This window comes from Eubalaena glacialis, chromosome 11 (assembly GCF_028564815.1).
Source record: "Eubalaena glacialis isolate mEubGla1 chromosome 11, mEubGla1.1.hap2.+ XY, whole genome shotgun sequence".
Classification (NCBI taxonomy): Eukaryota; Metazoa; Chordata; class Mammalia; order Artiodactyla; family Balaenidae; genus Eubalaena; species Eubalaena glacialis.
Window position 1 is genome coordinate 21,594,290 of NC_083726.1, and position 13,287 is coordinate 21,607,576.

The 13,287-nt window shown below is 36.0% G+C and overlaps 1 protein-coding gene across 2 annotated transcripts in view; it reads right to left on the reverse strand.

Annotated features, from left to right (window-relative positions):
* NR1H4 (nuclear receptor subfamily 1 group H member 4) overlaps window positions 1-13,287 on the reverse strand; it is a 44,212-nt gene continuing 30,925 nt past the window's right edge. For both annotated transcript variants that reach the window (XM_061204864.1, XM_061204863.1), the window contains exons 7-9: window positions 9,733-9,879; window positions 2,092-2,205; window positions 1-340 (exon numbers count right to left, since the gene is read on the reverse strand). In XM_061204864.1, coding sequence (XP_061060847.1) covers window positions 102-340; window positions 2,092-2,205; window positions 9,733-9,879 — 500 coding nt within the window. In that variant the 3' untranslated portion in view covers window positions 1-101. The remainder of the gene's footprint in view (window positions 341-2,091; window positions 2,206-9,732; window positions 9,880-13,287) is intronic.

The following is a 13,287-nucleotide window of genomic DNA, read 5'->3' on the forward strand; positions in this document are numbered from 1 at the left end:
TTCTTGCATAAAACCAGGTACAAATGAAATAAAGGAAAGTTATATATAGGATTTATATTATGAGGAAAATGAAGAGCTAGACCCTGCCCCTGAAATGCCCATCACTGCACATCCCAGATTTCACAGAGAAGCGGGGTAAACTTGTGGTCATTCACTCTCCATGACATAAGCATCTCTGCGTGGTGATGGTTGAATGTCCGCAACTCAGTCAGGCGACCCAGAAGACAGGCAAAATGTTGAGGATTTTCAGGCTGATGAATCTTACACAACTTTTGTAGCACATCAAGCAGTGGTTCCTGAAGCTTCTCTACTGCCTCTCTGTCCTTAATGTATTGTCTGTCTGTTTAGAAGTTTAAAATAAAATGACAAAAAAAGTGGAAAAGTAATAATTTGGCATAATTACAGTAATGTTCACGTTTTTGAAGTGTAAGTTATAAATGTACACTTAAAATGTACAAATTAAGTGTTCAAATTGATGAATTTTTACACACACGTATTTAGACTCGTGTAATCACAACTAGATCACGCTATAAGACCTTTACTGCCCCCCAGAGGCCTCCCTAAATTCTCCCTCCAATCAGTGTGTACCAGAAAGACTCCATACTGAATCTATTCCTTTAGCTCTAACCCTTGTGCTCTGTTGCCTGTGCTTAGTCATGCTGGCTCTGTGCCTTTTGTGAACGAATGTTGCCTAGAGCGTGAAATATATAAGATATCCCATTCTCAAGGTTCTGACCTTTAAAGGTATAACACTTCTCCATTCATATAGAGATAAAAAGTTGCAGAACAGAGAATAACATTTATCTTGTTGGAGATTTATGGGAACATTGTGACCAGACCCACATAGACAGCTGCAAGAACAAAGGATTCCAGCATCAAGAAGTTTGCAGCAACCAGCCATACCCTCTCCCCTTTTAGTATAAAAGAAGCCTGAATTCTAACTCGGGTGAGATGGTTCTTTGGGACACTAGTCCACCATCTTCTTAGTCTGCTGGCTTTCCAAATAAAGTTGCTATTCCTTGTCCCAACACCTCGTCTCTTGATTTATTGGCCCATCATGCAGGGAGCAGTATGAGGTTGGAGTAGGTAATAAACGCACTCAAGGTAAACTCTATGATGGGCATAAGTATCATTTCTGGTGGGTATATTCTGGAATTGCTGGGTTATAGGGTATAAATGTGTGTAACTTTAGTATGTACCGCTGAAAAGTTTTTCTTTTTTGAATTATAATTTCTTATGGTAAAACAAACTAACAACTAGCTTCTGCCTCAGTATCATGTATAAAAGTGGTTTAAGGCTATCATTGTAATTAAGCTTTACAAATCATGAACATGGCATCACTTACTCCCAAATAATTAATCAAAAATATAGACAAATTTTATGTACAAAGGTATTCATTTCAACATTGTTTAAAACAACAGCAACAACAAATCTGGAAACATCCTGAATATCAAAACATGGTAACAACTGAGTAAATGACTGTACATCATACGATAGAATATGATGTACATATTACAACAAACTTTTACCAATATAATTATTTAATGACATGGGAAAAGTACACTTAAAGACAGTATGTTCTTTACTATGTTAAAAGTATATAATTTATGTCCTTGCTCAAACTTCAACCCCTTAAAAAAGCCTTCCCTGACCACTGATTATAACAGCATTTTGCTGCCGCTTTCTTTCCTTATACCCACATCTTTATATTTTTTGTAGTATTACCACCTCCTGAAAATTATTTGTATTCATTTCTTTATTTACTGTCTTTCTCACCCTACTAGAATGTAAGCTCCATGTAGCTGTATCCTGCCTGTTTCTTTGCTGCTATATCCCACAATGTCTAGAAACATGTTTAGTGCATATAAGGTGTTCAAAGTGAAATTACTGAATGAATGAGTATGACGTTTAGAAAAAGGCTGAGAACAACTACACTGAAATGTTAACAACGGTTCAATTTGACTGGTGGAATTATATGCCATTTTACTTTCTCTTTATGTTTTTTATCCAAGATTTTCTTTAATATTACTACTCTACTTGAGGGGAAAACCAACAAATGGCATAAAAATAAAAATGTAACATTGAAATTACCTGGAGAGAGAATAACAATTGCTGTAAGCAGAGCATACTCTTCTTGAGTCATTTTCAATTCTGCAACACTTTTATAAAAACTAAACATAGGCGTAATATATTCATCAGAGATACCTATGGGGGAAAGTTGAAAAATTGCAGAGGCATAGTAAAATTTTTGAATGACTGAAAAGTGTAAAATTACAAACATATTATATATATACATACATGTTAATACTTATACCCATTTGCAGACATTTGATAAACGTCCCAGCCACATTTAAATAATGACTATATATTAAATGTCCCAGCCAAAGGTGAGACATTGCAAAGAAGATCAGTTAAAATCCTCAAAATATAACCTAATCAGCGATTTGTATGTCTTTGATTTTGGCAGTGCCTTTGTTTTAGTCACTACTGTGTAACAATAAATGATAATGTTCTCGAATTGCCAAAAGAATCTCTGAACTTCACCATGTTCTAGATGGGCTTTAGTTAATCTTTTTAACATTACTATCTATAATCAAGACATAGACAGCATCTTAACCCACAAAAAATTATTGTTCTTCAGTCCAGAAATATAAACTCTACTTAATACATTGGCTAGAATTCGTATCAGAGTTCTGATCTCTCTCTGAAGTACCAAACCTGTTTATCCATTGCCTATTAGGCAATGGTACTTGGCCCTTCTCTTCAAACTCAGTGTGTCCAAAATCAAAGACACCATGTATAGAACTAAATTCCCCATCTTCCTCCAAATCCACTCCTTTCCTGATGTTCCCATTTTCAGTGATTGGTATCCTCACCCATCCAATTGTCGCCACCTGACAACCAAGATTCAGCCTTCCTCTAACTCAGTCCAGTGCCTGGATTGAGTCAAGTCCTGCGTATTTGACCAGCTAACTCTCACTTGGTGCTCCCTCCCCTCTTCACTGCATCTGGTTGACCTAGTTTAAGTCTTTCTTTCTTTTCATCTGGATTTCTCCAGTTGCCTCCTTACTGGTCTTCCTGTCTTCAGTGTGGTCCTCTTTAATCCATTCGAGAATCACCTTTCTAAAATTCAAACCACACCCTGTCTCCCCAATTCTTACAAACCTTCAAAAACTCTCCATGGCTTTTGGCATAAATGTTCTTCCTTTTTACATAGGAAACTCGTGGACCCGTCCCCTGCCTCTCACACCGCCCAATACTCACCCACATGATAGCAATAGGAGTTCACATTTACTGAGTACTCGTTATGTACTAGGCACTGTTCTAAGCACTTCTTATGCTAGAACTCATTTAATCTTTCTAACACCCCATGAGATAGGTACAGAGAGGTTATGTAACTTGACCAAAGACACACAGCTGGTGAGAAGTGGAACCAGGATTCAAACCAAAGCTAGTAGGCTCCAGAGTCCTGGCTCTTAGTTGTGACTAAGGGGTACTATCTTTCTATCACACAGCCTATACTCCAGCCATGTTCAGGCACTTGGAGTTCCCTAAACAATTCTTATTGCCCAGTTTTGTACATGTTCTCTCTACTTGGAATATCTTCCTTCTCCTTTATAACTTACTCCTCTTCATAATTTAAGATTCCTTTGTGCCACTTCCCCCAATCATTCAACAGCTATTAGTTTGGTGCCTGTTCTGTGCATGGCTCCACTCCAGAAAAGCTTTGACTGGGGAATTGTGCAGACAGAAAAAAAAAGAAAAAAAGAAAAAAAAAAAGGTGTGTTGTGACTTATGGATGAATTAAGATGAGAATGAGTTTCCCAGAATTGGTCCACACTAGAATAGACTACTCTATTCCATCCCAAACCCGACCTAAAAGCCTTAGAGCTTCAGTTGAAACACACCAGAATAAAGTTGGATTCCAGGTGCTAAAGAGTATAATTATCATCTAATATTATACTTCACAAGATCAGAAAGCCTGAATCCTCACCTTTAGATGAATCTAAAGAATCTTCTCAAACAGAATCCTTGGCCTTTCTCTCTTTAGTCAAAGTAGCACACTTTCTTCTCCTTTGACGTTTAATCGACCCCAGTTGGCTCTCTTAACGACAGTGTCTTTGTTGAGCAACTTGGGGATGACACCATGTGGAAGATTGCCCTCTATCCAGCTGTTACAGACTGAACTGAATACCCATGACCAAACTAGATACAACTTAAAATGCAGAGGGCTGGAGTATGTGAGGCTGGGACTACTAGTCCTGGTTTCCAACAAACATAGTGGTTAAGGGGTAGTAAGCCTGAGTTTAAAAGCTGACCTATGACTTGATCTTGGGCACATTACTTAAACTCTTTAAGCCTCAGTTTCCTCATCTGTGAAATGTGAGTTATATCAATAGTATTATATGAGATAATATATGTAGAGTTCTTAGCACCATGCCTGGCTCATAGTAAACCCTCAATAAATGTTAGAGCAAATAATCATAAAAAGAACTATTAATGTTTTTATTCAGGAGAATTGGGTCAACACATTAGTTCCATCTTAACCTTCGATTAAGCTCATGTACTTTTTTTTTTTTTAATCAGTCATCAATTTTATACACATCACTGTATACATGTCAGAAGCTCATGTACTTTTGTGCTTACAAAGCTACATTTTTGTTTTTGTTTTGTTTTTGCATTCTGCAGTTTGCTAGGGATGAATACAAATTGGCTGATCAGTGATTTGCCTCAGTATTTTTCTCTAGGTATTAAAGCTAAGCTAAGATCTGTATTTGTTAATAAAGCTATTCTTTTTCATCTTCAAAAAATGGCAGTCTTCAATAGTTGGGTATTACACCCGTTAATTGTGGTTACCTAAAATAATAACTCACGACTGTGTCATTATTTTAAATAGTATATAAGGGTTTGGAGATAAGATTAAAGGCAACAGATTTGAAAATATTTATGAAATCATCTTTGACTACCTAATTTTCTGTTTTATTTGTTTTTCTAAATCCTCTCTCACCCTCCAAAGATGATACCTCCATTAGCTATCTAACTGCAATTGATAATTTTTGGGAAAAAAAAAAAACCAGGTTAAAATGTTTATTACAACTGTTTGTCTTATGCACATTGTAAAGAACAACAGTGAATACAGAGAAAATGTAGAAAATAAATAATAGAAGAGTTTAAAAAAATTATTTTCCTACAGGATAGATAAAATATAAACCTGCTTTTGGAATTAGAGTCAATAATCAGAATTAATCACACCAACATAAACAAAGGGGTGTTTTAAGTGTTTATGAGCCAGCAATTTCTAACCTAAGAAATGTAACAATAGCATCGTCCTGAAGGGGCAGTCTTTTCCTGTTTTCCTGTTTACTCCTTTCTGAAACTTACTCTTAAGTCCAATTAGTTGATTTTTGGTCACAAGAGGGGGCTATTTTCTAACTTAATCACAAAGACTACCATGGAAATGTTCAGTTGTAAAAAACCATTGTTTCTGCTTCTCTGTTTCTTGTTTGCCTTAAAAAAAAAAAAAAAGAGGTCTGTGATTGATAAATTAATTGTCCAGTGATAAGAAATATTCTCTGAGAGAATAACCATGTGATAGAATTAACACTATGCTCTTTTAAGTTATTTTAATTGGGGACAAAAATAAAGCCAAGGTGTGTATGTGTGTGTATTATACACAAGTGCACGTATACAAGGCATCCTTGTTCGGCTAGGACACCCTACCCATGTTTCAGGGCCAAGTTCAAATTTTGCTTTTTCTGTGGAGCTTTACCTGTCACGGTGAAGCAGAATTAGTTGCTCCCTTCTCTATGTTCAATTCTATTGCACCTCTCACAATTCATATCTCTCCCTCCCATTAGAGTGTGAAATACCACATCCAGTTTATGAGAGCAGGAGTCAACTGCGGTATTCCCAATGCCTGGCAGATTGCCTGACCAATAAAGATGTTTCTTATTCCTCTCTGTATCCTTAGTAACTAGCGTCCTGCTGGAGACAGAGTAGGAGATTAATAAATGCTTGTTAAATTAGGCAATGTTATGTTTTGTTTGTTCCTAGCGATGAAGGTTACATAGCTGTGAGATGTGCTAGGGGAAATGATGCCATTCAGACAATGGAAACATTCTCTTGGTGCTAAGAGATTGGACCTTGGCCTCTGTTTCAATTGCTAACTAACCTCCACTCAGTGAGTCATTTGTACCATACTGTCGGCCTTGAGTAAAAAGCTGCCATCACATTAGCAATTCAAAAAATAACTGCTTTCAATGTAAAATATTTAAGATATTTAATAAATAACATACTTTCCAGTAGTCCTACTGGCTAAAATTTATCTTAGGATAATGATGCTTAAGAGTTGCCAGGATTTGGACTGTCAAGTTCCAGATTCATCTCAATCAAATTCACCAATTTTTGTGTGCCTCATCTGTGCCAGGCACTGTGATGGTGCTGGGAAAAGTCCTCAAACAGTTTACAGATTAATGGAGAAGGCAGATACATAAATAAATACATAATGTCCTAAACTAGACAAGTACAGAAGGCTTGGGGAATACTGCTGAGGGGCAATGGAAATACTGATGCTTTTATTACTTTAATAATCTCTTTTACTTTGAAGAGGTTTCTTCCTATAATTTGACTCCCAAATTTGTCCATGCCAAAATTACTGTGTGACAACTTTAAAAAGCAACATGAGAGTTGGTAAGAATTCTAATTCTTAAATTAAACTTTCTCATAAATATTGTCATTTGTTTCTGTACATTTCCAACCTTTCTTTCAAAGACTGTCTATGAACTGATAATCAGCTTATATGGGCTTCATTAGAGAATTTAGTTCGTATTGTTTTCATTTTGCACAAGTTGCCAAGGTTAAAGCAGCAAAATCATATATATTTAAAGAGCAGAAAAAATAAGCACAATATACTATGTACAGTATATTTTACTATCTACTACAACTTCATCACTCTAATAAGCATCTCTCCTTCCTCTGAACTCATTGTCTTTATTCATTTTATCATTTGCTTAAAAGCAATTTCAAATTGCTAGCTGCTGCTTATGCATTCTCACTCAACCAAAAGGCAGGAACCATGTCTTACTGGGTCTTAATATTCCCTACCAGCTGACAGTTGGGCAAATATTATATCTTAGTGAGTGACAGGTGCAATGTGTAGAAATAGTACTGGGCTTTGAGTAGAACACCTGTGTTCACCTCCTGGCAGTCTACTGATTAGCTGTATGACCTTGGGCAGGTCACCTAGCCTATCTAAGCCTGTTTCCCCATCTATAAAATGGGAGCATAGCACTCATATTTAGGGGCCATTGGAATACTAAGGAGATGTTGCATGTAAAAGCAAACCATTGTAAAATCACAAGGTATACTTTCATCCTGATAAACACTTACTGAATTGAATATTTCACTCATGTCTGTTGCGGGGAATCAAAAAAGGCCAAAAAATACTATAAATTTCAGAGGTTATTTGTATCGGAAGTGAACATAGAACAAGTTGTTCTGTTAAGTCTGTGAGAAGTTATTGCTAATTTCCTTAATGCTAAAATGTAAACTCATTCAGTGTTAGCAAGCCCTTTTCAGTTCTATCATATTTTATGGTATCATATGATTATTCCTGTATTTATTAAAAATTCCAGCTTATAAATGAATTTTGCATAATACCACATTAGGAATAAAAAAATTGATGCACTAGAATTATGTAGAGACAACTCAGCCACAGGTTGTATCAGATATGTGTTCTGAAGCCTCAATTAATATAAATAAACCCTGTAACCCTCACTAAGTAAATGTGTCTCAGGAGACAGTATCTTTGTATATATGATGGGATTTGATAAAAGCAAACAAGAGTATGAATTTGAAGAACAAGAAAAGAAATTTCACATGATGTTCTTTAAAGAGTTCTGTAGGCTTAAACAGGGTAACTTTGAAATGTTATGTTATTCTGGAATTAAATGTACAGTAGAAATAAGAATGTGTTATATTTATATAAAAATAAAAAGTTATTCTGAAAGGTCATCTTGCAAGATCAGGTTTTTCTGTGGTGTGGGGAAGAGGCAATGTTCTGAAAATCCACTGGGAGAAGCAAATTCATAATATTAATAAATGGAAGCATCATTATAGATAATAAAATACGAAGCAGCATGTGAGTTTGGATGGTTTTTATTGTCACAATATGTGGTTGATGTTTGGGTAAAGTATCTTATTATGAGCTGGAGGCATGCATTTTATTCATACAGATTGTGTTCTGGAAAACTTCATTCTTGAACTCTTCTGAAACTTGCAGTATCACAAGTTCTGAAACTTATGTTCTCAAGCAAGTTTTTTTCTTTTTGATAACTACATATTTTTAACCTGCAAGACCCTCATGTTTTCTCACCTAGTTATTGCATTGGTCTCTTTATAGAGACGTGCCTCTGGTCTCAATTCCTCCAAACCTTCCTTCACATTACTGCTAGAAAGATCTTCCACAGTACTGCTATGGTCATATCATATTTGCTCAGAATATTACCAAGAATCCCCATTATATAAGAACTAAAGCTACTTTTGTGGCATTTGCCATCCTTAATAATCTAGTACTCACTACATTTTCAGCTCCACAAATATTATTTTCCAGCAATATCAAGGTATTTGTGAGTCCTATACACAGATGCTCTCTCATTTCTCCACATCTTTGCACCTGCAATTTCTATATTATTATGTTATAATGGCTATATCTCTTGGAATGCCTTTCTCAGGCTTTTGTGGCTTGACAAGTTCTTAATCATCCTCCATGGTTCAACTGTCAACTTTGTATGCCTTTTGTGACTCACCAAGTAGATTCACAGGAAGGCAGGCACATCTTTACGCTTCAATTTCATTTTACATACACATTCCTTATAGTCCCTATTACACTGCACATTGATTTAGAATCACTTGCTTGTACACCTTCCCCACTAGTCTGTGAGTTCCTGGAGGACAAAGACCATACATTGTCATCTCCATACCCTCCCTGTCACAGTATTCCTCCATAGTAAGTTAAATTGTGTTATTCATTCATTATTTCATTTTTATCTCTTGCGAGGCAGTAGAGTATAGTGGTTAATATATATGGCTTCTGAAGTCAGGCTTCATGTCTGTCTCTGGAAAAGTTATTTAACCACTCTCTGTCTCAGTTTTCTCATCTATAAAATGGGAATAATACCAGAACTTACAGGATTTTTGTGAGGATTTGATGAACTAATACATATAAAGTATTCAGAACAGTGTCTGAAACCTAATAAATGATGTATAAATGTTGCTATTAGTATTATTTCTTATTTTGCTTTGCATCGAGATGGATAATAGTTTGATACATAGTCATTCATACCTGAAGATTTTGAATAAATGAATCTTTTTCTAGACTGAATAATCCCAGCTCCTTTATGCTATTTTAAAAATCAGACTAATATTCCAATCTGTAAAAAATTTCTCCTTTGGTCCTTCATCTTAATGCAGTGAAAAGAGTATTTTTGGTATTTTGCTATTACAACAAGAATTTTTGAACCAAGTCACTAAATCCCCATCTATTCTTTTTAGTGTCATTCTCTATGCTAGTCACAATGGGCATATAACTGCATAAGATAGTGTCATTTTTAGTGCCATTGCTAGTCACAGTGGGCATATAACTGCATAAGATAGGCAAGAGGCCTGCCTTCATGGGATGTACAAATTCTTACTTACAGGAACAAACTTTTTACCATTAGCCAAATTACTTACCGCTCTTTCGAATTCTCTCTTCCAATAGGTCAGCATGTCCAGCTGGAAGTTTCTTACTGAAAATCTCAGCTGAACGGAGAAACATAGCTTCAACTGCGGACCCTTTCAGCAAAGCAATCTGATCTTCATGGTCCAATGTCTGAAACCCTGAGTGAAGATGATAATCAAATCAGTATCAAAAATTGTGAATGTTGTATAACAATATTTCATCGTCACCATCATCCCCATTGATAAAACCTTTCCATAAAGTGATTTTGTAATTGTTTTAAGATTGAGCAGTTAAACTGAGTCAATAAGTCTCTACTGGACTCCCCCAAATAGAAGCTGACTTTTATCTTCATTGAGCAGGATTTATTTAACAAGTCCAGACTAAAGAGGATATCAAGTCCATACCGAATATGTATACTTATATACTATGGAAGAGACAGGCTGATTCAGATGAAATATTGGAGATAAAGTAGATTCTCTTTGAGCCATTATTTTAGTCATATCTTGTCACATCAGAGAGGGTCAGAGAGGGTCAACTCTGCAGGATGGAAGCATCCACAAGCCAGAAAACATTTTACATGTATTCAGAGGTTTCAATGAATATTTGGCCAACTCGTGAGTCTTTAATCAATGTGAAGAATGGGTAGCATTCCACCCTGCCCGCCAAAAAACCAATCAGGGCCATGCTGAGGTATCTGCTCTGAGCTCAGCGCTGCGCAGGTGGGGTAGGGAAAATCAGAGACATACAGGAAAAACCTGATGACCTGAAGAAATAGAACACTGCCCAGAAAATCCAAAGTCCTTATGCAGGCTTATATGCTATAGTCCCCAGCGGCCCCTCTGACCTCACTTTCTCCTTCATCACTTCCTCCTCTGTCACTGTGCTCCAGCCACACAGACCTCTGGCTCTGTGGTGAACGCACAAGTCTGATTTTGCCTCACGGTGTATGCTCTTCCCCAGCTATCCCCATGCCCCACTCCCTCAGTGTATGCAGGCCTCTGCTTCAAGGTGACCCTACCTAAAATAGCACTCACTAGTCCCTACCTGCTTTATTTTCATTCATAAAACTTACTACTGCCTGACAGGATATTATAAGTTTATTTGCTTATTTGTTAATTATCTGCCACCTCTCCTGGAGTATAAACTTCTTGGGGACAGAGATTTTGCCTGTTTTATTCACTTTTGTATCCCAAGTGCCTGGCATATAATGGGTATCCAAGAATTATTTGTTGAATAATGACTGTTCAGCAAGTTAATAATGACTAAATGAATGAATGGGAAACAAACACAAATTTACATGCATATATGTACACACAGACACATAGACACACAAAACACAAATAGAGATAAACTAATGCCATCAGGGTCTAAATGCCCTAGAAAAACATTAAATAACAATGGAGTTCAGAGAAAAGAGTAATGTTAAGGATTAAAAGTCACTATCTTGGTGGTAGGCATTCAAAAATACTTGCTCAATGAATAAATGAATGAATTCAAGAACTGAAAACATAGCAAGAGTCCATTAATGGTGATTACTTAAATAAATTATGGTAGATCCATAGGAGGGCAGTATAAAATAAGGTCTCTAAAATCAGATTGCCTAGAATAAAATTCTGTCTCTGACACTTACTATCTTTGTGGTCTTGGAAAACATACTCAGTCTCTTAGTGTCTCAGTTTCCTCATCTCCAAAATAGGGATTATAAAAGCACCCACCCCTTAGGATTGGCAGAAGTATTAATGAGGCAATCATATTAAATGCTTAGTACAGTTCTTGACATACAGCAAATACTTAAATAATGTTAACTATTATTATTACAATGGAATACTATGCAACTGTTAAAAGCATGAGGCTGATTTACATATATGGGAAGATGTTAAAGAAAAAAAGATACCCCAAAACAAATATGTACTATATAATCTCACTTACATGTTTAAAAAAAATCTATGTATGTGTATGTGTGTATAGATTAAAATATATGAAAGAAATCAAACCAGACTTCTGTCAATAGTTACCTATAATAAAGATGATACAGATGGCTGTGAAGGGGACTTTAACTTTCTGGTCCATAAATTTCTGCATTGTTTGAATTGCATGATTGAATTACTTACAATGGGTACCAATTTATTTGGAGTTTTTGTATACAAAACTTTAAAAATGGGGTGAAAATTTCCTTCTTTTCCTGCCTGCTGAGCCTGCCTTCCGAGATGGTCCAGCTCTCTGAGGCATGATTTTAAGGATGTTTGGAAAGGTCTCTGGTAGGATTTTGTTTTTTTTTCTTCAAACAGAAAGTCACAAAAATTATAATCATCCTCATCAGTTCACTCAGTCCCATGTAATTTTTTTTTTTTTATCTTGATCTTTTGTTAGCACTTTTATGAATTCATCAGTTTTCCATTAGAGTTCTGAAAATGCTTATTCATTCAGTTCAGCAGTATCTGGTAGGACTTTTTATCAAAGTCCATTGATCTTCTAAATTCAACCCCTATGTTGATAAGCAAATATTTAAGTCCCTTTCTATAATTTGCATTTTTCCCCAAGTATAAAATCAGATTGTGAGAGTAAAGAACAGGCTTTTTCAAACTATACTCCCTGTCTCCCTCTACCCAAGATTCTGAATCACTCTCTTAGAAGGTATGCCCCTTTGTTTCTCTTCCTAAAATATAACCTAGAAACTTAAATCAGTCTTAAAGTCTCATTTTCACCTCAGTGTCACAAATGCCTGATCAATGAGAGCAGCAGAACATCTTCTCTAAGTAGCAGCTCTGCATTGACCATCTCTTTTCCTGTTGATAATGAATAACCTTCCCCTGTTCTGAGAGCTTGAGTCTTTTATTATGACTCTTCAAAAAGTCACTACCTTAGAGAACCTAAGAGCTCCTTTGAGGGCAGGAGCCATGCTGAGTCTCCAGCACCCTGGACAGTGCCTGGCACAGGTTATGCTCAATGAATTGCTGAAAGGAGTGACTCAGCTGGGTCCTTCACAAAACACCCTTTCATATTGGTATTATATATCACTATTATTACTATATATAATAATGTCATTTCTATAATTATTGTTAAAAGACTTTTTTTTTTTCTCAAGGTTTTCTTGCCTTTTATTTCCTGCTGCATTTAAATTTTTTTCCTTCTACTTTAGTCGTTAAACATGCATTAATTGTACTCTTTCTCTCCCTCAGGAAATAGGTTAGGCACTGGAAATGAAGAAGTGTGTAAGATATTGCCATTGCTTTCAGATAAGTTACCTTCTTATGAATAAGATACATTTTCGCCTTCAATTATTTCCTGATTCAATACCAACTGACCATTTGAACTGAAAAACCTTTTCCCATAAACAACCAAGAACATCATATTCTCCCTTTCCCAGTTCTCCCCCCACAGTTATCACTCTTGTGCAATTTTTTTTTTGATCATGATTGCTTTCAGCCAAATTAGCATATAACAAATTAAGTTCCTCTTTCATTGTTAATAAATAAATGAGAGAATATTAATGTTTCAATGATAACAAGAACTTTCTCCCCACATCTTATGACTTTTATATAAGCTTATGTCTATCCATGACACAT